General features: G+C 40.0%; 1 protein-coding gene across 9 annotated transcripts in view; it reads right to left on the bottom strand.

The window, feature by feature from the left end:
• Positions 1-26,821, bottom strand: part of THRB (thyroid hormone receptor beta) — a 176,662-nt gene that overhangs the window by 8,442 nt on the left and 141,399 nt on the right. For 8 of the 9 annotated variants that reach the window (XM_049798423.1, XM_049798424.1, XM_049798422.1 and 5 more), the window contains 4 exons: positions 11,605-11,705; positions 7,584-7,731; positions 5,604-5,809; positions 2,276-2,422 (listed from right to left, as the gene is read on the bottom strand). In XM_049798423.1, the coding sequence (XP_049654380.1) occupies positions 2,276-2,422; positions 5,604-5,809; positions 7,584-7,731; positions 11,605-11,705 (602 nt within the window). Of the gene's footprint in view, positions 1-2,275; positions 2,423-5,603; positions 5,810-7,583; positions 7,732-11,604; positions 11,706-22,078; positions 22,523-26,821 lie in introns of those variants that run through there. The other variant, XM_049798421.1, reaches the window with a different exon arrangement.

The raw sequence follows: 26,821 nt of genomic DNA, 5'->3' as shown, positions 1-26,821 counted from the left end.
TCCTCTTCAGGGCAAATCACTTTCTGCAGATCACACTCAGCTCACTGAGCTACCTAGAAGGGTATTTACACAGCTTCACCCAGCGTGGAACCACTGATGCCTGTGACACTTAAACTCACATCGAACTGATTAAATGCTCCTCAACCTTCATCTTCTAAGCAGAAGAAAATGCAAGAAGGAAACAACAGCAGAAATGTTGAGAAGTAAATGAAGTTTTCCATAAGTACTTCGATTACTCTGGGATTAGACTTTTGCTTTGAGGCATGGGCCAATGGATGCACACAAACTAAGCTGGGCACTCATAGTGCTTTGCTGGCTTGCACATGTGTCCAAAAAAGAGAGAAAGAAGGAAAAGTAACCGTGAATATGTAAGTGGCTATGGATGTTCCTTGCTGTGCCTCTCCTTCATAGAGATTTACTACACTCTCAGCCTGTGCCTCTGTGGAAATTAATAACTGAGATAATGTTTAAATGCTCTGCAGGTCCTACGGGAGAAAGCAGGGCTTTTTCTCATAAACAAATCAAGAGCCCACTCAGTGTTGCTTCTAAGAAAAAGCTATGGGTTAAAAACCATAACCGAAATCAAGTTAACAGGACAGAGCCTCTTCAAAAAGGAGCAAACATTTGTCATTTCTTCATCCTACAGCAGGAACTATATGACAACTCGGAGGATGGCTGTCCTGTTCCTTCGTGTTCAAAAGGAGTTGTCCCTCACTCTGCCATCAGACCTTGCTGTATATGGGTGTCAGGCTTACACAGTGGCTCAGCTGTAAACAAAGCCTGTCCTAGTTGAGCTGCATAACCTACAGAGGTCATGCCCAATGCCGCCTTGACTTCATCCATGCTTCCTGCCCAGCTCTGACACAAGTGGGCCCACAGTAGCCAGGAGGGGTAGGAGATGTCAGATGGGCACTGCAGTCTGTGTGTGACTGGCAAAGCTTTCTAAATTAAAAAGACTACCTTGGTATGTCACTGCAACTTCCCACCAACAAATGCCAAATCAGAGGAGACAGATTCCCTCAGACACTGAATGCTGCAGGCGCCTCTTGATCTATGGACACATTCCTTGTATTTTAAAATCTTCATGCTTGGCCACTATTTCATGCTTTCTTGGCTGATGAAGCCAATGCTGAGGTTAGCCAGGAAGAGCTATTTACACTATGCCAACTATTGATATTTACTTCTTCTTGTTCTGTAGGTGCCAAAGGACATAAATAGCTCTCCTTGACTGACCTTCAAGAAAAGCTGCCAGCCACAGAGGAGTAAAATGCTATGGCTGCCTTAAACTTCCTTCCTGACTGATGTTATTAGGAGGAAACACTGTTGCCGAGTTAGGAAGCCCAATGAACTCATTGACCGTGGTCCCTCCCATTTTGATTGTCATTCACTTGGCATTTCACCAGCAGAGTCAAGTGTTCCTCTGCAGTGTGGATGAGCAGGCAGGCATCCTTCCATGGCTGGATTGGGGATATTTCCATGTGAAAACTCCTGTGGTTGTGTATGCTAAGGGACTCACAAGACTTAAAATTATTAAAAGTATTAAGATTATTAAGACTGAAATATTATTTCAGGCTGTAGTTCTGATAACATTTTTTAAGTTAGGAAAAAAAAATCATCATCCATTGCATCTGGTCCTTCAATAAAAATGATACCTCGGCGTAAATGAGATCAGCCTAGGGCTTCTCTATTCCCAATGTGCAAACAAGTCTATTTGAGCCCATTTACTGTATATTTTACATGTCAGTATCTACCTGGAATGACAATCTATTATTTTTACAGACTCTTTTATGCACAACCTCCCTGTTCAGAAAAAGCATGCCTAGGGAACACAATAAGGCAAGTGCCATTCCTGGATAGGGATGCTTTCCTGAATTTGAAGAACTTGTTACTGCATAGACTCAACTCTACAATACTGTACCTGCAAGGAGCCAGAAAGCACAGAGGGAACTGTGTGCTGGAAGATCTGATTAAACGTATCAAAGATGCTTCTAGACAGTCTCTTTTTGTTCATTTGCTTTGTTCAAGGCCACCTCTAAAGACACATTCGAGTCCCTAATGACCCATGATGACTTCTAGATGAACAAAATCAGGATTTCAGTAATCACAAGAAAAAGAAAGCTCATAAGAATCCAGATGATTCCAGTTCTGTTTATTTTGAGTCTCTTAAATTTTTCTGATTTTAAACATAGTGAATTTTTCAGTTCCAAGCCAGGAGTATTTTGAATAGTTTTTAACAACAGCCATATAAATGAAGAGCGCAAGGAAGTCTTCTTACCTCACAAAACATAGGCAACTTTTTGGCAAAATCCACCACTCTTGTAATCGCTGGTGTGATAATTTTTGTAAACTGGCTGAAGGCTTCTAAATCGACTTTCCCACCTTCTGGGGCATTAACTATTGGTGCCTGCCCAATATCTTCTGGCTAAGGATATAAACAAAGATATTTAAAGGAACAACCTATCTTAGAGCAAGTATTTTATACTTAAAAAGTCCTGCTTGGTGACAGAAGATATGCTAAAATAAAAAATAACACTATTCACTTTATAAGTAATGCCCATTATGCCACAAAACGTGAATTTGTTTGTAAGACATTTGTGAAAGACGTGAGTGCACAGAGAAATGGGCGGCTGGCATGCCGATACCCATCCTGTGTGGGCAGCTACATTTCTGTGCACATGCAGTTTCTTCCTTGTGCCTCTATCTGAGCATCTTGTGGGTGTAGTGTGTGCATTTTTTGCTTAAAAATACAAGCATGTTCTTGTTTCTTACAAGTGCTGAGTATTCCCAAGTTTCTCTAAAAGCAAAGGGATCTGAGCTGACTTGTTACCCCCGAGAAGATGCTGAGAGCTTTGCAGAATTAGCCTCTCTCACCTACTAGAAGTTCTGAAATCCTCCCCAGAACAGATTGCCTGGTATCACAGAGCTCCAGGCAACTGCCAAGGCCTGTTTCCAAAACCAGGCTAAACCAACTGATGACTAAGAATGGGCTAACACAAAGCTAGTCTGGATAAAGTGACTAGAATTTGAACTCATCTGGGTAAAATTTTGATTGAAAATCACATTCTGCATGACTTCAGCCCAAGGCTTCTCCAAAAGAAAAAAAAATCATATTTTGAGAATTTCAATAGGGATATACAATGAAACAGTTTCAAGCAGAATCTGCGATGAGTTTTTTTTTTATTCCAGCTGTACTTCAACCTGATTTTATGACAGCTTGTCAATGTTACCATGTATTTTAAAAGCAGGCACATCAAAGCTGTTCTGTTCGCGAAGTGTGGCTTTGTGGTTGTAAAAGACCTGCTAACCACCATGCAGAGGTTCCGTTTTGTTCACATTAGAGTCAAAAAATGGATAAAACCCAGAGAAGAAGGCCTTTAAGACTGATGGACTTCACGACAATCATATAAGGGTGCTTGAACAGGGGAGGTGCTGAAAGTGCTGTCTGTAATAAAAACTTGTGCTAGGCAGTTTTTTAAAGCAACACATCATAAAGATGAAGATCCTTCCACAGCTCTGTCACCAATCTGAATCCAAATCTAATTTCTTTCAAGAAAAAACTCAGCAATGCGTTAATAAAGCAAGCACCAATTGTAAAGGAACAATGAAGAGGACTGGGCTCAATTATCCGACGGTTCCTACTAAAAACCTCAAGTAATCCCAGTTCTAGGCTCTCTGCCTCCCTGAATCTTGGGAAACTAAACCACATTGTCTGTGTGCTCATGATAAACAACCTTCATCACTTCCAAGCAAGAAGACCAAATGCTTAAAACCACGCATAACATTGTTGGGGAGGAAAAGAAAGAACACAGCATTTTCTTGGGGAAGGCAAAAGCTAACACACTCCAGAAGGGCATGCAACTGGAGAGCCCTTGCCACCTAACTCACCTCAACAGGGAAAGAGGTCCAGACCTCAAAGGAGCTCCTGCTGTTGAAGAACCAGCCTCAGCTGCCTAAGGACCGACCCACAGCTCCTGGGGTGTGTGGTCAGCTCCTCTTGCTCTTCAGCAGCTTGTGGCAGGGGCTTTCAAAGCCCTGCACCTGGGGCTGGCATGCTGTCCTGGACTTTCCCTTCTGTGCTCACTGCAAGGTGTCAGTGAGCTTCCTACGCTTGCCTTGAAACCACTGGGCTTCAGCATATGAGCACCTCAAAGACCCAGGAGGCCCTGCAGCAAGGGCTGCACTGAGAGCAGTTTCGTATGACCTAGGAACCAGCTGTGGAAGTCACAGCTGGTTTCTGAACTGCTCATTGCAGTTGCCACCCCTGCCTCTGCCCCACCAGTCCCCTCTCCCAGTAGCCCTGTCGTTACACCACCTCATGCTCTGCCTCTGGGCACCCTTTGCTGGAGGCTCACCCTCTGCTGTGACTGTCTCCAGAGCCCGAAGTCCCTCAACAACTATCATATTTTACGTGGTCCAGCGTACTCATTCCCAGCCTCAGCCTCAAGCTCCCCGTGCTTTATCCCGAACCAGGCAACACCCAAAGAACAGCACTCCTGTCTAAGCAACCAAATGCACTATTGCAGCTGCTTCTTGGTCTGCTAAAACCAGCATCACAAACCTTGCTGTCCAGCAGCACTGCAAAGTGCTCCATTGCTTCTTGCCAGTGATCACTGGCTGTGGTTTCCTGACTGCAAGCTGTCACAAACATGCAGCCATTCATAAAGAAATTTAGACAGTGCCACTGGAATTAGCAAAACATTATAAAAGGGATCTGCTGGTTTGAATATATGATTTCTCTTAGCAATTTAACAGTGGGTTGAGATTCCCATGGTGAATTAGGCAGCAGGAGCCTAGGCTTGCAAAAAATGAGTATTCTCAATCTGACTAGGTACACACAGACTGTTAAAGACCCCTGTGTATTCCTGAAACACAGTCTATAATCCCTCTTTTGTGCTGTATAAGTATTTTGCATTCTGCACTTATTTCCTTTAAAAATCGATTTAGAAAAATCAAATAAATCCTCCTCTTAGGCTGAGCATCACAAATAATTTATTTTCTGATCCTTAGTTATAGGCTGAAAACTTAAGTTGTCTTGTAGTCTGCAATCCCAATGCTATAGTGTATGTATCATCCGGCTTTCATTGAAATTCATTTTTCTTTGCCAAATTTATTTTAATTAATATGTTCACTTTGGAACAAGGAAGCAAAAAACACAAGTTATTAATAAAAAATATCAGCTTTCACCTAAAACTTTACATTGTTTTAACAGTTACAGTATGTCGTATACTAGACCCTAACACAGACAACTATCCCTAGATATAATATATATAAAAAAAGATAAGGTATGCATTATAGACCACTACTGTTGTTAATCAGGAGCGAAACAATTTTTCTACTTTTTCTTATCATAGCACATTAAAAGTATCCAGCTGGGTAAGCCTTAACTTAGCAACATGCTGTTTATCATTTGAAATACATGGTCTGATCAAACACTGAGCTTCAGGCAAGAATAAGCAAGTAGTAAATACAGAAATCACCCGGTTTTCATAAATGTCAATACACTGGCAGATATACCCTCTTCAGGATTGCAGTGTTGGGAAGGGACTTCAGAAGAAAAAAAGGTACCTGGCACCAAGAGCAGTGTAAAAGGCTGCAGCCCTTACCAGAAATTTCCTTTTCTGCTTCCAGTGGCTTCCTTGCGCATTGGTGGCCACATGTGCTTCAGTAACAATTTTGATGAGCTCCCATTCCTCATCCGTTGGCTCTGGTTTGTGTCCAATGGTTTTCTGCAGCTCTTCCCGACGTCTCTTCTCTCGATTTTCTTCTATCAGCTTCCTCTTTGCCAACCGCTTGCTGTCATCCAACACCACTAGCAGGGGAAAAAGCATTGAAAAATGGCAGGAAGCGCTTAAGGATGTCTGAACTTTGGTCTTTTCTATGCCTGAGGTACTAATTGATCACAAACACCTTAACTAATCAGCAAAGAAATACTTTGGTAAGACCCACAGTTGACACAGTTCTCTTATTTCTCCCTCTGAACTTCATTTCCTCAGAAGCCTGGATTGCAAAGAACGACTTACCCTTCTGGTAACATTTTGTATACCACCATTGCCTTCAGTGGCTTAGTCCACCAATAAAACTAGTATGTAAAAGCTTTGTGAGGACTCAAAGTGCTCCTATAATGGACTTGGAGCAATCCACGTTGGGAAAGATGCACTTTTGTTTTCTTTAAAGTAGTACCAGAATGCTCACTGCTCTGAATTGTGTAGAATGTGCTCTTGTCAGCCAGCAGAAGGTAACACGGATTTAAGAAAGTGGGAGTATTTATTCACAGGAGGCTCAATTACCCGTTGCATGACATGATCAGAAACAATCTGCCTTTGGCTCTTTCCTTAAGCCCTACAAACAGTGCTGTTCTGTAGCATTGCCCTAGAGCCCTGCTACTTCCAGTGATGCCAGACACACAGGCCCCAGGGTTGCGCATCTCTGACCACCACTGAAGGTTTTATCCCATTTTCCGTGCAAACATGAATAGGCCATTTAAACCGACTGGCCTGCTTTAGCAGAGGAGGCCCACTCTGATCCACAACTGGCGGCAGGCAGGCAGGAGCAAGGAAAGCCCCGCTTACATGCTTTTGTTCACGCATCTTAACTCAAAGGTGGAAGAAACCCTTCTGGAGGTGGGCGATCGCTGGCTGGTCTGCCCTGCTCAGTGACAGCTCCTTTGGGGCGTACGTAGGTGCAGCCCACCGAGGCTGTGGCAGCTTTATGGCAATGGCACCTTCTGGTCAGAACCAGGCTCAGAGAGACGTCTCGCTCTGCACAGCCGCTGCCTGCGGCGTCAGACGGGGCTGGGCGCGAAGCAGTGACCCAGGATGATCCAGCCCCCTCTCCCGAAAGTCTACCTGGCTAAAATGAAATTGTGTCATTTCTTCTATTTCTCTCTAGACATAAGGCACGGTTATACATTACCGTAACAATGGAAAATACTAAGTTAGAATATTTTTCTATTGTTTATTGGGCCTGTTTTCCTGCCAGCTCCTCTGCAGAGGATTACGCCCGCAACATCCATTAACATTAATGTACAGGGGGATTTACATGACTTCCTCCCATTTGCACTAATTGAAGTTATCGGTGTAAATCCCTGTGCAATGGCAGGGAAAGAAGATCCCCAAGGGTTAATCGTGTAGCCATATTTTCTAGTTCTTTAGAATGAGAGTTGAATTCTTTGTAGTGCACAACTTCTTCAGGGCTAAAAATAAAACAAACAACTGCAGGATGACTCATACAACGACATTCAATTTCACATCCTCCAGAATTTTCTAAACAAGATGTTTTTTTCTCAAGCAAAGTGTCCATTCAGATGCACTTCTCCCTCCTCTCCTCCAAAGAGTGAACATTCCTACTGTTACTCAGCCTGAGAAGGCCATGAGAAGGTGCAGTCTGATGAAGGATAAACAAAAAATTACAGGCCTATGAAAGTGGTTTGATGCAATGAGCATAATTCCCCAGTACAAGTTATTAAAACCAAAAAAGTGCTGACAGTTCTGCTCTGCTTTAACAATCTTCACCAATCAACATACTTTAAGCAAACACACACATTAAAAGAGAGAAAAGAAAGAAAACCAGAAAAATGTACTTACAATCTGTTGCCATGCCAACAAAGATACATTTTTTGAAGCGACATTCCTGGCACTGATTTCTTGTTACTTTGTCTATCACACATTTTCCTTCATATTTACAGGAATAGGTTGGATGGAGGTTTTTCTGAATGGTTCTTCTAAAAAAACCCTAAGTGCAATAAATAAATACATTGGAAAGCATTAGCATTGTGCATTTTTTTCAATTTGGGAGCCACTTTGGTTTGGTAGGAATTTACCTAAGTAGGCAAGATAACATACTTCATTCCATGAAACTCTCAAAGAGGAAAAGAACAAACCAGTTTTACAGTGTATGGCATTTCTCTTTTGCGTTTCACAAAACACTTCCTGCCTAAAAATTAAAAACATAGAGACATCTTAGGTAAGTAAAGGCATAAATAATGTTGTCTTGAGGGATAAATACTGTCTACATGTCTTCTTCAAGTCTTACATTTCTGTGTGTTTTTTTTTAATTTGAACTACGGAGTTTATTTTGAGCCCCTTTCTAAATTACATAATCATTTTGAGGGATATTAAGATGCATATACATACTTTTAATTGAAGAGCAGCTTCTGCAAATAGTAAGAATGGTGGTGTGTATGTGCTACTTAAGGATTAAAAACAAACAGTTCTACTCCTTTCTTTCTATCAAAGCCAAATAACCAACCAACCAACCAAATCTGGGCAAGACTACGAGTCTTGCAAACACAATTTACACAATCTTTGAATTTGGTTCTAAATAATGGACTCATAATTTAAACTTTTTTATATTTCTGAGAAGAGGATTTGATTTATATTTACCACAGTCCTCTGTATTCAAAACAAAGTTCACCAATAAAGATCGCTCTCTATATAAATCCATTCTTTCTATCTATCTATCTATCTATCTATCTACCTACCTACCTACCTATCATAATATAGATCTGTATCGCCAGTTGCAACATGGATATGAGGTCAGATCCCAAGCTCATGTGAACTAATGTAGTTCCACTGAATTTACGGATTTATACACCCCATAGACCCTAGCCTTAGGTAAAGAAATCAGACACAACTTATATCTGAACATTACAGACCTAATTCTGGTACTAACTTCAACGTGACTCTTCTCATTGACTTTAATTTCAAGTTTGAGACCATCTACATTCAGCAATGTGGCTTGCGACCACTGTGACATAGAGAGTACACTGGGACCCTGGTCCTGTTTGACCGAGGCCGCTGAGAATGGCTTTGGTTTCAGTGAAAACAATGGCAAAATTCGAGAGAGATTTTACCAGCCTCTTCAGCTGGGATTTTATCTAATGAATAGTCTCTTCACTTCACTAGGTGAAAGGTCTGTTTTTAATCATGTTAAATAACACCTGGTAAAATCTTATAGCAGTGTGTAATTTCTTTTAACACAGAATGTTGAATTAAGACGTACAGGTAAGTCTGTATTTCAGCTTGAGCTCTAACTCCAGCGAAGACAATAAAGAGCCTTGTCTTCATTAGAGTTTTATCTTACAAGATCCAGCTCGAGCTAAGAGTACAACTCTTTCTTCCTTAATAAGACCTGAAATCTCAATTAAACTGAGTTGCATAAAGCACTTTGCAAGACTGGGACCTGTCGGGTTGAACCAAAATCCAGGAAATCACAGGCAAGATGTCCTTATGTAGGATTTGGATCAGGTCTCAAACTCTCATCTACCCAACAACTGGACTTGGATCCACTCTCAACCTTGTGACGAACTCCTAGAGACAGGATCTGCCCCTCTCCTCCCTAAAGATCAAAGATGGCTCTGGATAACCAGGGACATGGGGTAATCTCTAGTTACAGCAAGAGACAGAAAAATCTCTGATGAATCTCAGGAAGTGGTACTGACTTCTGTTTTCCAAACCTTGCATGGGACTAATGTAGCTCTAGCTTTACAATGGCAAGGCTCTTCACCACCTCTGTTGGGATCAGCACCTTTCATCTTCCCATTTCTTTGCATTTGCAGAAACTTTTTGCAAAAAACCTCTTTGATGATCTCTCGATACAATGTAATAAAGAAGCTGCTCTCTATATGTGTCCAAACACTTCATCACAAAAGTACTATTTTTGTCAATAAAAGAAACCACATTTTATTGTAAGGCAACCACCCTTTTCCTAAATTCCTTTACTATGCACCTATATAACAATAGATGCAATGGGTACAGTCTGGAGAAACATTTCAGTGACATCAGAACTCCCTGTTGGTTTATTTGTGTTTAAATTCCTTACAATTTACTCTTCAGAAATCATGCGTGAGGATGCTTTGTTCATGAAAGCACACTTGCCAAAGCAAGTTTTTGGCTGTCAAACCTGATTAATGTTACACAATTAAAGTGATTTTGAGTGGAAGCAACTAGTAAATGTCAAATTCATTGAGAATTGATTACATGTAACTTTGCTGATATATCATACAACTTGACATGTGTATGCAGATCCTCCAAAGCATGGGTTGAAATTGTCCACACAAAAACCCCCATCCTGTACAATGAATACATTTGCAAGAAGAGCAACAAATCAAAACAAAGCAAAACAAAACAGTCTGTAAGCCAACTGTAAGTAGGAGAAAGAAATTAATTACTTTTTGCAAATTGTTAGCTCAGTTTCTCGTGCACATAAGCATTATTTTTAATTGTACATCAGACAGAAGAACTGTATCTGAAGATAAAAGTAGATTTTGTATGCTGTATCTTTAAAATACCTGGTAGGCATAAAAAGAAATACTTCAGTTGGAGTAACAAAAAACTTAGCAGGAATGGCAAGAGATCCAGCTGCTCAGCTGGGAGCAAAAGATATTTCATAATGCCACAGGGTCACTTACTTCTCATTATATCTGAATTACGTCATATTCATACATTTTATGTATCGTTATCATCTGGTATATGGGATGCAAATTTCTAAGAATCACTTGTTCAGTTTCACATTTTTTTTCAAATATAAATATTTTTCATACATATTATGTATGTATTATTCATTATATTGTGAATATTGTGAATATATTATATTATGAATATTACCACAAATCTGCTATACATAGGATATTTAGGTCTTTGTGCATTTCATAAATGTAACTTAGGGCAATGCTGTACAACTGAAGGAACTATGTCAACACAAGCTACTGTGATGTGGGGCTCTAAGGCCACTCCAAACCCAAAATCTCAGATCCAAATATTCGAAACTTTGGGGGTGAACAGAATATGACTTTTGTGGCTTAGTCCCATGACACTAGTCCATGACATGTGTGGTCCCATTTGTTTAGAAAAACAATCATTTTTTATTTTCTGCAGGAAAGAATAGCTTTCTTACAGGATCTTGAGCTATTCAGGCAAATTTATGGCAGTAAAATCATCTAAGATGTGCCTGATTGTGTTACTCAATTTTTTTTATTTACTTGCCCAAAGCAATCTCTTTTTTAATTTTGCATGTAGCTTTGGAGATGCAATTTAGGGCTGAAAGCACATTTTGATATGCTTAAGTTAAAGAAGTAAAAATCTTTTTGAAACTCTTTTAACTGAGTGTCAATGCTTCCCAAAGTGATGGATGTTACTGTTGAATGAGCATGTGGAAGGATTTTGATTTTTGCTTCTTCACAGTGATGATGAGAGGCGCTGGAACACTGTTAATCGCTACAGACTCTTCATGGCCATAGGCAGAATCTCAGCTATTGTGTAAACAGCTTCACTGGAGTTGCTGGGAGCATGCTGATGTACACTGGCTCAGAACATGGCCGAAGAAACATTAAAAAATGGAAATGTAAAAGCTAACAGTTAAACAGCAACAAAAAAATATCTAAATTTCTCCTTTTCTTTTCAGAAGCAAACACTGCAAAAATCAACTAAATTCCTTATGCATATGAAGAGCAGTGGCATAGCCAGATACGGCTTATCATCAGTACTGGATGTTCTTACTCGCTTCTAATCTGTCTTTGTTTTATTTGACAGCACAGTTCAGGAAGTCTGTATAATGGAGGAGCTGGAGAGCTATTTCTGATTCCCACTTTCCCACTGTGCCATTTACCTTGCAACCTTCGCAAGTGATGCAGCGATAATGATATCCGGTGGCTTTGTCCCCACATACTACACATAGCTCATCCTTGTCTAAGTAACTGGGTATATACCCTGTAAAGAAAAAGAGGATGCAGTATGTAAACTTGATATAAAGATATATAAAATTATATACGTTTGATATAAAAATATTATATTAAAATCCACTACAGATCTTGTCTACCAGCCCCATACTTCTGAACTCACCAAATTTCCTGAATAAAAAGCTCATACTATGTTACAGACTTATTTAAAAACAGTCTATAGTATCTTCTACTTTTCAGATTGTTTCAGTGTCTACTGGTCAAAGGGAGAAGTCAGAACATGACTGCACTCTCCTGAGTGAAATACTACCTCAGAAAAATAAATGTATTTATTTTTACCTCAAAGGCTTTGATGTGAAAAAATACAGTAACAGCGAGCCATACAATGTATTTCCCTTAATTATATACTTGTATAGTGAAGATGAGATCCTGGGTTGCAGGGTGACTCAGGGACCTGGTAGTAAGAAGTATTTACTGAGAGATCGTTTGTTTCAAAACAGCTCCACAGGTGTGGTTAGGGAAGTACTAGCAACAGATAGCCCAAGCTGTATTGATCATACCTGACCTGGGCGTGTTCCGCAGGAACATTTTGTATAGCCTGAATTTAGGGCAAAATACGTGGGCATTCAAATATGCATGTGTGTGTGTGTGTGTGTACATGCATGTGTTAGAATGACATTTTCTCTTCTGAAGTGGTTTACCACACACACAAGAAGTGAAATCAAATATTACTGCTATGAAAAACATTGGCAATGCTTGGTTCTTTTCCCACAATGACATTTGTTTTGATAACATAAACATATTCTCAATTTGAGCAAAAACCCAAAACAATTCTGATGGCAATCAAAATGTAATTCTAAACTAAAGAAAACTTTTAAACAGGGTAAAATACAAACTTTTCAAAATAAGTGTTCCCATGACTCATAGTTAATGGAGTTATGGTACATAACTTGTCCTTCTGAAAAATCTCTCTGTAAAAATGTAAAACAGAGATCTCAGATTCATTTTGAGGGGGGAGAGGAAAGCTATTTGTGTAACTGTAAGATTATTAAAGTGTAGTAAGTGTTTCACAGAATCCCAGAATGGCTCAGGTTGGCAGGGACCTCTGGAGGTCATCTGGTCCAATCCCCCTGCTCAAGCAGGGCCACCTACAACCAGTTGCCCAGGACCGTGTCCAGATGGCTTCTGAGTATCTCCAAGGATGGAGGCTCCACAACCTCCCTGAGCAATCTCTGCAAGTGCTCGGTCACCCTCATAGTGAAAAGAAAAGATTATTTTATTGTCTTCAGAAGGAATTCCCTCTATCTCTATTTGTGTTCATTGCTTCTTGTCCTGCCACTGAGCACCACTGAGAAGAGTCTGGCTCTGCCTTCTACCTGACAGGGGATGAGGTATTTATATGCATTGATAAGACCCCTGCCTTGAGCCTTCTCTGCTCCAGGCTGAACAGTCCCAGCTCTCTCAGTCTCTCCTCATACAACAGATGATCCAGTCCCTTCATCATCTTTGTAGCCCTTTGCTGGACTCACTCCAGTATGTCCATGTCTTTCTTGTATTGGGGACCCCAAATCTGGACCCAAGACTGCAGATGTGTTTCACACCAGAGCCGAGTAGAGGGGACGGATCACCTTCCTCAACCCGCTGGAGATGGTCTTCCTAATGCAGACCAGGTTGCCGTTGATCTTCCTTGCCTCAAGGACACACTGCTGGCTCGTGTTCAACTTGCTGCCCACTGGGAACCCCCAAGTATTTCAATGCGAAGTGCTTTCTAGCTGGTCAGGATCCAGCCTGTACTGCTGCATTTATTATTCTTCCCCCAGTGCAGGATTTGGCATTTCCCTTTGATGAACTTCTAGAGATTCATCTCATCCCATTTCTCCAGCCTGCCTAGGTCACTCGGAGTGGCAGCACACCCAGCTGGTGTACCAGCCACTCCTCCCAGTTTTGCGTCATCTGCCAACTGGGTGAGAGCAAATTCTGAGTGCAAGGAGAGACCTTTGGATGCGGCTGCCTGTAACATTATCCCTTGCCGCTGGCTTGCTGAACCCATCTGTAGCACTACGTGTCGGACTGGACTCCAAGCTTGCTATCTATGCAGCCCTCACACCAGTATGGCTTGGTACAGCCCAGGGACTCAGCACACCACGGTCACACGGAGGGCAACCAGCAACAAGACTCAGGGCAGCAGAAAGCTGTTGGAGGATGCTGCGAGAGGGGTGGCCGTCATCTTCCTGTGACTAACATGCCAGAGGGTCACCTCAGTAACAGACAAGCTTAAATGAAAGTGCCTTCCTAAGGCTACACTTGCCAGTGGTTCTCCAGAAAGAAAAGCCCAAATCAGAGAGAAAATACTTGAAATTGACTGAGCTTAAAATACTTCAACTTTCTGGGGGCTGGTGAGTGGATTAGGAGAAAGTAAAGAAGGAAGAAGGCAGGAAGTATTTGTAAGGTTGTCGCGGTTTAACCCCAGGCGGCTACTAAGCACCACGCAGACGCTTGCTCACTCCCCCGCACCCAGTGGGATGGGGGAGAGAATCAAAAAAAGTAAAACATGTGGGTTGAGATAAAGACAGTTTAATAGGATAGAAAAGGAAGAAAATAATGATGATAGTAAAAGAATTAGAATATACAAAACATGTGGTGCACATGCAATTGCTCACAACTTGCTGACAGATGCCCAGTCAGTTCCTGAGCAGCGATCTGCCCCTCCTGGCCAACTCCCCCCAGTTTATATACTGGGCATGACGTCACACGGTATGGAATACCCCTTTGGCCAGTTTGGGTCAGCTGTCCTGGCTGTGTCCCCTCCCAACTTCTTGTGCCCCTCCAGCCTTCTTGCTGGCTGGGCATGAGAAGCTGAAAAATCCTTGACTTAGTCTAAACACTACTTAGCAACAGCTGAAAACATCAGTGTGTTATCGACATTCTTCTCATACTGAACCCAAGAGATTAACACTATACCAGCTACTAAGAAGAAAATTAACTCTATCCCAGCCAAACCAGGGCTACGGTCTACTTCATATATCTAGTTTGAGCATAATTATGAGAACCTCAAATTATAGAGGAACATACATCCCTCTTCCGTAATGCTGTGAAGCAGCAGCACTCTGAAGCCATGCCCAGGTACCTGTATCTCAGGTTTGCCAATACTCCTACTGGCATCCGAAAGGGGAGTGGGGGAATGAGCTGAGATCTTACTGATGTATCATACCAATCTATAGTACAGCAAAAGATCAGATTTACATTAAGGTTACATTTCTCCATGATGAACGAGTTGTGCTTGGATAAAGACTGGTGGACAGGTGGAGCTGGTTCTGTGACCTCGAGGGAAGAGAGACAGCAGGGTTTCGACTCTAATTTACATCACTGACTCCTAATGGACATTATGCCAGTGGGGGATTAGCAGAGGCTATTATCTCCATCCTGCCCCGCTTTTGCTCACACCTGCCTCTGCACATGCAACACATACACAACATGGAGCTGACACAGGAGGCAGCAGAGTCAGCAAAGGGATGCAGAATTTTCCACTACATTTCTCATAAAGAATAATGGCTTCTTGTTATTGCTGGTTACTGCTATTCATGAAATGCAGACTTAGTGTAGCATAGACTATGTCCTCTAAAATTCAGTATCCTTGGTTTCCTTCCTCAAGAATTACTTCTGAATTAAATGCCTTGATATTTCATTAAGTATATAATCTGGTTAGTACTGCTCATGTAATGGCAGCTTTGTTCTATTGGAGGAGCAGGAGTCCACTTGTCTAAACCACTTCCTTAAACCTTCTTACAAACCGTAACATCCGCTGTAAATAATTTCTAGTAGTTGCAAATATCCAGTCCGATTTCTGTATAAATTCAATGCAATTTCATTTGTGAGATATGCAGATAAGCAGCCTCAGTGCATTTTTGCCGCTACTCAGAGTTAGAAACAATACCAGCAGGAGGAAATTCAACAGTGTTTTTCTAAACTTGGTACTAGCATGGAAACTATGAATAGTGCAATGGAGATTCTTGGGGAAGCCATGGATGGCAGCAGAGTTGTCTGTTGGATGGTTTGAGGAAGAAGCAGAGCAACTGACCTCTCACTCCTTGCAGCACTTGGGGGAAAAAAAAGAGGGGCAGACTAATAGGGACTTGTCTCTCACATCAGCAAGTACCTTGGCATCTTATGCGTTTAGTAACTCTGAACCAAACATGGAAACTCCTATGTGGAAGAAGCAGATGCTGTCTGGATGTAACCCAGGTGCTCTCTTATGAAATAAGTATGTCTGATGACAAATCTCATTGAAACATTGGGTAGGTTCCTATTTCTGGTGTTCAAATTGCATCCTTTTATTTCTTGGTCAAAAGAGGAACCATTCAAAAGCAACACCAATCTCACTGAACTGTACAGCAATATCCAATGTGAGTCCTTGGTCTTTCAAACCTCTGTCTGATGTATTCTAGTATCCTCATGGACTATCATTTGGTGCATCCCTTATGATCCGCAAAGTTAACTATCTTTCAGGTATGACTTGACGTTGTTCATCCCCATGCCCATCTTGGATCTTCTCTTTGAGTGGGGAACACCAATAAATGACCTTGACCTGCCACGTCTGGTGTTTCCACTGCAGCCTACAGTAACTCCTTTGCTCCCCAGACTCCCACCTGCCAGCCTGCCTAATCTTACTGTCTTGGCAAGACTAAGTACTCAGCAGGACCAGTTGACCCTATCTAGAAGAGTATGTTGTATAATCCATTATAACCAATCTTGATGGTGATTTACAGTACCTTTTAAATTGTAACTGTGGCTTTGTAGAGATATGGCAAGAAACAATTCCCTTTGATAAGAAAACACGCAATGAGTTTGCCCCAGCAGCTCTAAGGACAGAACCTGCTAACCTATGCAGCCATCTGAGGTACTCTGTTTCATTAATACTGTATGCCTACCCTCTCAAGTTACCATTTGCAGGAATGATACCTTAAAGCAGTATATGTGACCCTGCACAGTGTAACAGATTGGAGAGAAACAAATGAGACACTCGGTGGCTATTCTTACCCCTCCAACAAGGCAAAGAAAAGCTATTTAAATGAAAATAATCCCTGAAAAATGATACTGCTTTTATCCTCTGTACCTGGCACACGTTAAAAAAGAAGCATGTTTTGAGAAAAGTAAAGAACCAATTTCAGTTTTGTTGAAGTATCATTGCACAGACTTTACATCTCTAGGTCTCTGTCTGTACAGATAATACAATACTGGCTTAGGGATTAAACCACACCTTAAAAAAATTCTAGGACCCAAACCATATTTGACTAGCAAACAGGGATATGAATGACATCGACGCAAACAAATTATGTCTGTATACCAGATGTTCCTTACTAGCTTGTTCCTGATCCACCATAGGCTTATACCTTCCCAGCAGAAAAAGCTGGTTTTTGCTATTGCAGAAGGACACTTGTATTTTAAGATCATTACTCAGTATTTTGATTTTCACTGTACACTGGCAGAGTCATATATTAAATATATTCCCTGAAATCTTTGTTTCCCCCATCTGGTATGGTTTGCATGACTAGAGACCACTCAGTAAAATGAGGTGTTTAGGACTTATCAGTAAGCTCGTATTCACTTACTAGACACTGCAGTATGAAAATGAAAAAGATGAAATTAATTACTACCTTGAGAATACCCAACTGTATTAGAACTGAAAAGAAAATTCATACTGCTGTTCTACCAATTCCACAGTCACATTGCAACTCTTCGCAAATTATAAAAAATTACAAGAACCATCCAGATATCATCCTTGATACACTTGTGTAGAAAAAGCCGAAATAAGACTGTTTATCAGAGAAAGCAGAGAGCTGAGTGAGAAAAAGCATACTCCATTCTTGTTTGTGCTATTATCAATATTGATCTGGGTTGATGCACTGATCCTTGTTTCCCACTTTCCTTAAATTACTCCCACTGAGAAAAATTGCTTATTTCTCCATTGAGCTTGGAAGCAGTGAGAATGTTGTTAAACAGATTCACACATTTCTTCATTAGCTAACTGGCTTGCTTGTCCGCAATTTTCATCTTTGTTGATGTTCTTTGATTTATGGAATTACTAAAATTTGGCAAGAGATTCTGCAAAGATAGAATCTGGAACATTTATTGTAGTCTCTTTTCCTGCAATGACTTTTCTATGTATTAACCCTGTTGTTTGGGCTGAGTCAGAAACCTTATCAACAGTAGTTCCATTTTGCACAGATGTGCTGAAAACATTTTAGCCCAAACTGTGTTATCACTTAAACTGCTGTGATTGGTCCTATACTCGCATCCATTACCAACTAAAGGTGCAAACTGCACTACGGTAAGAGTTAGACCATGCAAATTTTTCCCCAAAATTATTTAAATGTTTTTAGACACCATAGCTTAGTATCACAAGTAACTTAGTTATTTAGAACTCTAAGCCTCACTGAACATCAGTTTTACTACTGATGAAAAATAAAGTATGACTTAGTTCACTTTTCCATCCTTCATTTGATTGTGGAAAGGTTACAGTAAAGGAGCTGAAAACACTTTTTCCACTGACATGTTTATTAAAAAAGAAACATAATTCCAAATGCATAATGATTTGCTGAATAAGATGCAATTTTTCTGATCAGTGCTATCTCCTTAGATGGGTGGCCAAGAGCAAAATTAATAATTTTTAAGCTCCAAATAACTGTTCACTCACTGGGAGCTGCTCTGCTGCAAAGGCCAAGACGAAAAACACTCAGTGTTTTTGTAAATTGATTATATGCACACATATTCCCTGCACTGATGAGAAGATATTTTGACATAACCTCCATGTTGCATTTTCTTAGCTATTCAGAAAGGACTCTAATGTTTTCACACTGCTGAGAATTCAGTTTGGACTAATTCAGTCGCATACTCTAGCAGTCATACAGTACGTATTCTCAGCTGCACGTAAATTGCCTAATATAAAGGGAAAAAATAATGACAATTACAATTACAGTAACAACAACAATAATAACTTTCAGAGCCCCATTCTCCCACCATACCAAGAGCCCTTAAAAAGACGGCATTAACCTCACCTTGTACCTGGGAAGCAAGGTGAGACACAGGGCTGCGGAGCCAGCACTGCTACAGCCCCACTCAAGAATTCCTGCCTGCAAACCCGTGGTGTGGGGGGCAGCCTCTGGTTACTTCTGGTCTGCTCCCACTGAGCCTGAAGTTAAAGCCTAACTTCACAGACACCTGCGGGCATCTTCCGTTAACTTTGTGTGGGAAATGACTGTGTAAAGGGAAGTGAAAGCCGACTCTCATCCCAGTTTTAACTTTGCAGACCTATTTCTCACGTTGTCCGAATGCCCAAAACACTGCGCACACACCAAACGTGGGGATACTGAGGTTTCCGGACCTCTATATGTATTTCTTTTATACTTTCCTGACTGCACTACCTCTACCCTGTCACCGAGTGCTCCTCCTCACTGTACAGGCGGTGTGAGGAGATCCAGGGACACTTTTGCCTATCTGCTCAGCCTCTGTGCAAGGGTAGGGTGGCACGGGCTCCCCCAGAGCATCACCCATCCAGCCTGCAGTGCTGCAAGCTCACTGTGGCCGGCAGCACCGTGAGAGGGGAAAAATATTCCAGTTTCAGCAATCTGGGACAGAACTGGGAATAGCATCGTTCTTGCAATGATGAGCCCTGTTCTGCTCATCGGATTTCACAGCCTCATGTAGAAAACAAAGCGTATCTGGTTGCCTGTCTCCTATGGTAGGATCAGGTCCAAAAGGGCTTGCTTAATGAAACAGTAAGCTCTTGCAGGAATATTGTGCTGCTACCTTTTAACAGCGTACACTACAGTACAAAAGAACTGAGCAACAAGCAGATGCAAAGCTAAAACCGCATCTCCATCTCTTGATTTTCTGGAGCACAATTTTTTCCTTTAAAATTCAAGTCTTTCATCAGAATTTGTGACAGATAATCAGGAAGTAATAGTTTTTAATATACTGTAATAACTGGAGCCGCTTAAGTGCTTTCTTATATTTTAGAATAACTGGCTATACTTTCTGAATACTTTTTTTTTTCCCCTTAGTGACACATAATTGGGCTCTTTGGTTCTTGTTTTTTAAAGTTATTTTCTGAATTCTTTTAAAGTGACATAGCAAAGTAATTAAACTCCGCTTCATAAATGATAATTTTTTCAGCAAATAAAATGATTTTTTTTTCTTCCCAGACGGAAAAGACTTCAACCATTTAGTAACTATCAAAAGTTTTGATAGGGAAAAACTCCATGTGCTACTGTAAAGTACAATCTGATTTGAACAGCATATTATTGAGATTACTACAAATTTCAGGGGACTAACAGAAATACCAACTGCAACAATCAAGACTCCTCATGAACACCTGCTTAGTGACTTAATTGTGCTCTAATGGGCTATTACCAAGGCTTCTCTAACAAACTCCCTTGTCCCCCCCCAAATCAATTCTAGATCAATACAGACACACATGCCCTGTGTAGAGCCTTCTGTTCTTACGACGGGATTAAAAGATTCGTTAGTTTTATGATAGCTTGGTTAAAAGATGGAAATTAAAAAAAAAAAAAAAGAAAAAAAGAGAAGATGCACATGTCCCCCACAGTTTAGATCTCTTCTGCTTAACAAACTCAGCATTTGCAAAGGTTTGACAGAAGGGAGGCAACTTTTTATTGATTATCATGGTAATAAGGCTCTAAAGAATCCCAAAGCAAGTTGCTCAGTCTCTGTGAATGATCAATTAAAAGCCTGCTTGAGAGCCAGCTTCCACCAAAATTCACTGCTGTTTCTTAGTGAAACTGAGGTAGTAAAAAACGAGGGCAGACAAGCAGGCTTTAAAAACAACTCTGTGTTCTTTCAACCAAACAAATACAAAAACTTTAAACAGAGCAGATGTCAGGTGTCTGAGTACTGAAATAACTTACTTAAAGCTCTGATCTAGGTATATCAATTATTATTTATAACCTTCAACATCATGAAAAATGTATTCCTTCACCGACTTTCCAAAAGCAAGTCTTTATTTTCTCTAAGTTAATCCTGAGTATTGTTTTTCTTTAACCAAAAATAAGACATGTGAAAAGTCTACAAAGAGTTACTAATTCATTAGTTAAAACCCAACAGCAGATAAATAGCCTTAAAAAGAATTGAAAATGTTGCACAATAAAAACCCATGCACTACCCACAACTACATTTAGTCTACAATTTGATCGTGTTCTTATAGCTTCCTAGAACTGGATGTTAAAAAAATATTTCCTTTATTATGAAATACAATGCTGTTCAAAGCACAAAATTAAGATATTTTTCTACTGAACACACAGATTTATTGCACCAAGTGCTAATGAATATTGCCTGCACAAAGGAGAATATTTCAGTTTTCCATGTGGTTAATAAGATTAAACAGTCTACTTTTTACTACAAAGCCACTTCAAAAGTAGTAAATGGTGTTTTCTCTACCTACCTCGTTACATCAGATTCATCTGGGTTTTGGATAACTACATTCAGAAAATCTGGTCTTAATAGAAAAAGGACATTATGTTGGTACAACAGACTGTGTACTTTTATTCTTTAATAACGTGATTTTAAAGAAACACAGAGAATGTATACTCTGTATGCATCAGTTTGCTTGTCTGAGTTCAGAATAAATAACACCGAAAACATTTCCAAGTGTTTGTTGGTATTTTGGGCTCTTTTTGAATCTGCTTTGCTTACTTGAAAGCAAAAGAATAAATTCTAAAAACAGGCAATGATTTAACCCTGAGGGAGCAGATATTGCACTTTGATTATCTCTCACAAACATATTGATTAGATCAACTTTTTGGATGCAGAATAGTCTTTCTTGCACAGATACATTCTTGAATTTTCAGTCTTTTTTGCTTTGCATAATCAGAAACTACACGGTTTTCACTGAGAAGACAGTAACTCTATTAAATGTAATCATCTTCCCATACATATTTACAGTTCTATTTTCAAAATATTTTGCCCAAGCTGATGAGTAAACAGAGTGCACATTTAGTGGTAATGAGGACTCATACAAATTGTTTGTATGTACCAGAAACACAGCATGAAGATGCAGAACATATAATGACGACATTTCAGAAGAGAAACTTTCTTATCTAGCTCACTGGTGAATAGCAAATGAACTTAATAGCCCCAGAAAGCAGAAAACAAGCAATATATTTGCAAATGTCTTTTATAGATTAAGAAAAAGTGCTTGGAAATCCTCATCGCTTACAAACCTTACAATCACCTAGCAACCTGTGTTACTGCTGCTTTCAATTTTGAACAGGCAGCCTTCACATTCAAAGATGTATCTGAGCCAACTGATGCAACTGTTAAGTTTAAAGCAAAACAGAAACAAAAACAGAGATTATTTTTTTTTTTGTTATTTAAATAAATTGCCCCTACCTTTCTTCTGAGAGTACGATGGCGACTGCACTTGAGAAAAAGTAGGTTTTTCTTCGGTGAAATATTCAGGTTGGTTGTACTGATTCAGGGCCATGTCCATGTCAGAGTACTCGCTTTTAAACACGTTTCCAGGGTAACTACAGGTATAAGGCTGATTCACCGCCCAGGCCTGTTCCATATATATGTTGTTACTGTGCAGGACCTGAGCATCACAACTGCTGTAACCCTGATTATCTTCGATATATGTGCAATAATCAGTGGACTGCATGTAGCAATTGCTACCAGCAGCTGGGTGCACTTCATATATTTCTTGCATACAGTAGTTCATTTTGTTACCCTATCTCAGCTTCTACTTTACGTACACACACACATGCATACACACGCAGGCATGCATACACATGGAACGGGAGAGGAGCAATGAATATACACCAACAAAGTCTACTGCAAAACAGCCCGTTTTACTTCGGAGCAGCACCTGATGTGCTAAAATCCTATTTATATTGGGACAGCTTGTGAACTCCCCTGCCAGTCAAACATATTGGGAAGCAGATTTATGACAGTCAAAGGTCTTAATCTGTGACTGTAAGTTAATTCCAAGGGAAGATGGCAGGCAGGTAGCAATGACCACCAGACAAAGAAGCGATGTCCCGAGAACCCTCCTGTTCCCCCGTTTGTCTGGAATAATCATTTTATAAACCATTTCCAGCCTTTTCCAATATGATTAGAAAATGATTACTAAGGTGAGGACACAGTTATGTCACTGTAGTTGTCAACTTAAGTGTGAAGCATTATAAAGACTGCTTAAGAACTCCCAGAGGGGATATGCCGAAAATCCTAAAATCAATAATCCTGTTTTTCAGCATTAAACCATAGAAAATCCAATAGTGCTGTGCTGATGACCCAAACAGTAGTCTAGTTTTACAAAATTTAGCAACTTAATCTGTCATCAGCTTTATTGATTTTGTTTTACAGAATTACATGCATGAATCTCCCCAGCTTTCCACACATTCACAATCCTCCCCACTGCCTGGTAATGCATTTACGGGAAAGCAGCTTTTCTAAACTTCAGTGATTTGGGGAGGTAATTTCTATTGAGTTCAACAGGTGGGAAACTTCAAAATAATATAATCAGCAAAAAGAACACTGCTTAAATATTATCAGTAAGGTAGCTGCTTTGCTATTCTGCTTTGTTATCTTTTATGTTTCAGTAATGAAGTACTTTTAGAAGTGCATCTTTTTCAACAACAGACTGAGTAGAATAAGGAGAGTTTTTTGCTTGCTTTGGCTCACCTATGAGCTATGAATACATCAATGCCGCTACAACAAAAACTACATGATCTTATAATTGCTTAATGCACCCCAAACCTCAATACAGTTAATATACCTTGATTATTCAGCCATTCTTTTTAATCTAAAATAAGTTATTTTATTTTTAACTTATATTAGCTGCTATTTGCTTTTTACTAGGCAAAATACATTTTTTCTTTACAGCACAGCTAAAATATGGGAAAACTTGTGAAGTCAGTAACAAAACGGTATTCCTCCTTAATGTCTGTTCTTATTATTAGAAAGCAGAATTATTACTGATTTGATAATGAGGTCTTAGTTTTCTTATTTCACTCATTTTAAACCATCTACAGGATTGCCAAAATTACCATGTAGGTTGGCCCTTTTTCATCTAGGATCTTAAGTATACATCTAACAACTTTGATGAACGTACACCTAAATGGTCCTCAAAAGTTCAGTGAAATAGGTAAGAACTGGGCATGACATGTACATATTTCTCCCCCTCCAATATTGTTTAATGTTTCAGTCTACTGCAAGGAGGCAATGGAGAAATGTTCTCCCTTCCAGCATACAACCGTAACTAACCTATCTAAATAAGAAGCACTGCCAATTAGGATCTAATGTGCAGGCTAACAGAATTCAGGATAAGTGCTTCTGAGGATCAGAGAAGTTAAAATTAATGCTTGAATTTTTAATTTTGTTTCCTCTAACTATAAAAGAAGCATCTTTAACACACATCTTTAACTTGCTCAGAAAATAATAATACATTTGGTAAGTCAAAATGAACTCTCTCAAGCTCCATTCTACTGAAGTCAATGAAGTTGCTTCCAAAATGAACTTATTCTGCTAAAACTCTGATAATTTAAATTAACATCTTACTTCATTAAGAGCACTAATAGTTACTGAAATCCCAGAAGTAAAACACAAATGAACCCTCATTCTCCATGCTGTTTCTACCAAAGATCTAACTCAACAAATAGCATTGTGAAATACAATGTCAAAAAGCACACAATAAAAGTTAATTTTCATTTTAGCCCAGGCCCATGATCTAGATTTTACAAACAATGATTTTGTCTGTGATAAAAAGCATGTCTTAGCCAAGATCCGATTTTTCAAGAACAAATGTTCAGCACTTCATAAAAACATGCCCGTGTTTCCTAAGAAACTCTGCAATAGTTGTTTACACAGAAACCCCCAAACCATACCCATTTATATGATCGGTTGGTAATACTGTAGTACACAGAAATGTAACACATACAACTTGCCGAAGTTACTTCTCCACACTTCCCAGACAGAAAACATTCCACAAGTGCAATATGTGGGTTGTTCATTTACCACAAAATGATCTCCTGTACAGGTAACAGGAATTTATGTGAGAGCTTGCACAGAGGTGAGGCTGTATGTTCCACGTTAGCAGAGCAGAATACCTAGATACGTCTACACCACCCAGAAAAGTTTTGGAGAACTAGGCTTTAAATTCTTAGTGGGAATTTTTCCCCATGTGCATTTGTTTTGCCAGATGAGTCAAAATTCCTACGAATTTTCTCTTCTCTTGTTCTTTTCCCTCCAATTTGATTTAGGTTTGTTACTGAAAAACTAAACAGAATTGAGACCGTGTGTAGACAGAGCTGTCCCAGCCAGGACGGCACCTGAGGAGATGGTATCTTGATGTGGCACAGCCCGTGACTTACTTTCTGTTCCAAAATAAAACCCTCAAACATTTCTTATCTTCTATTGCTATGTCAATAATGCTTAGAAATGTGTCATATGTCCTACTTTTGTCAGAATTACTGTAATACTGCAAGGGAATTAAATTACATGAAACTGTGAAGAATGAGGAGAAAAAGAAAAATGGATGAGAGCCTTTTCTGACAAAAAAAAAGAATGATAAACACTACCAGGGAATGGGGGTTCCTTACCTGTAATATGGTAACATTAAAGAGTTTTATAGCACTGCAGATTGTTGTTCCCTTGGAAACAAATCAGTTCAAAAAACACTGCAAAGATTTAACATCCCTATTAAAACTGAAATATTTCTAAAATATTTTCATTTTAGTCTCTTAGTGTCCAATCCTCCAAGTCCTTTTCATGAATCACTTTGAACTAAATAATCTGATAAAGACAGTTAGACAGGGTCTTTATCAAAAGTCCAAAAGTGGAGTAGAAAATAATATTAACAGCTTTTCTTTGTCTTGTATTCTGATTTGAATATTAGAGTCTTTAAATCATGCCGTGTTGAGCTTTCATTGCCTTCAGCAATGTAGTTTTGCACTTGGAATTTTATTAGTTCACAAGTGTCTGATTATGTGAACACATGGAAATTAATCACTATCAGAATAAAACCTCCGGGTGAGCAAACAGGCCAGTGATGAAACAGAAATTTTGATACTGCAGCAGAAGGAGATCTTGAACCCTTCACAGTCTGAGGTGTCAGTTCATTGTATTAAAAGAGGCAGAAATTACTTGCTGAACATGAGTCTTGAATAACCCAAAGGTTTTGAAATACTCACCCTGGTGTAAATCAGAAGTAAGTGTAGTGCAGTCAGGGATGTTACACTGGGTGGGCAGAAGTCAGGCTGAGAATGCCTGAAAGACGTCTACAGGAGAGACTGCCCTACACTAGACCATGCAGCTCTTCATCAACTCCTGTTTTAAAAATTCTGACTAAAACTTTTAATTAGGAACAATCAAATGCCCCACTAAGCTGCACTTCTCTTGTGACTTAACTCTGTTACAAAACCGACCAAAATGAACCCACAGAAACGTTCAGGCAAGACGGCAATCCTGTGGCTGCTCCTCCTGACGGTACACCCCAACCAACCGAGATCCCCGATGCACAAAAAAGAAGCGTCATTCAGCACAATCCACTCTGTTGTGTACCTCTGCTAGCTGCGCCAATGCGCAGGTGGCATATTACTCGCAAGAGTCGTATTCTCCTGACCGTTTCCAAACTGCGCACCCCTGGTCTAGAGTCCTGGCTATCTCAATGCTGCAGTTAGGGCCCCTATGTGCCACTCCTAAAAGGTTCGGCCGTGTCAGCATGTGGCAGGTATCGCTGAGCATTCAAGTTAGTCAAGGCAGAGTGCCACTCCTAAGGGACCAAATGGAAGGATCTTATGTTGGTTGTGTTCACACTTTATGAATACAGGTGAATAAAAAGCCAGTATTTGGTCAACAAGTTTTGCACATTTGAACATCTAGTTGCAAGGATTAAACATATCTTTCTAAACTCTTAACAGTTATGTACACTTGTATTATCAGCTCCTAGTTTTGTAATACGTATTTTTACATGTTACAAAATAATGGTTAAATTTCCTATTTATAGATTTGCTTGTTGCCTGCATTCTCTCAGCCACCTCTGATGAAGGTTATGGGGAAAAAAAAATTAGATCACGGCTCTTCAAGGAGAACACAAATCTGCACTTTCAGGACTCACACCACATAACATGGGACACA

Source organism: Accipiter gentilis, chromosome 4 (genome assembly GCF_929443795.1).
Source record: "Accipiter gentilis chromosome 4, bAccGen1.1, whole genome shotgun sequence".
Classification (NCBI taxonomy): Eukaryota; Metazoa; Chordata; class Aves; order Accipitriformes; family Accipitridae; genus Astur; species Astur gentilis.
This window is presented reverse-complemented; position numbering and strand designations above follow the sequence as displayed.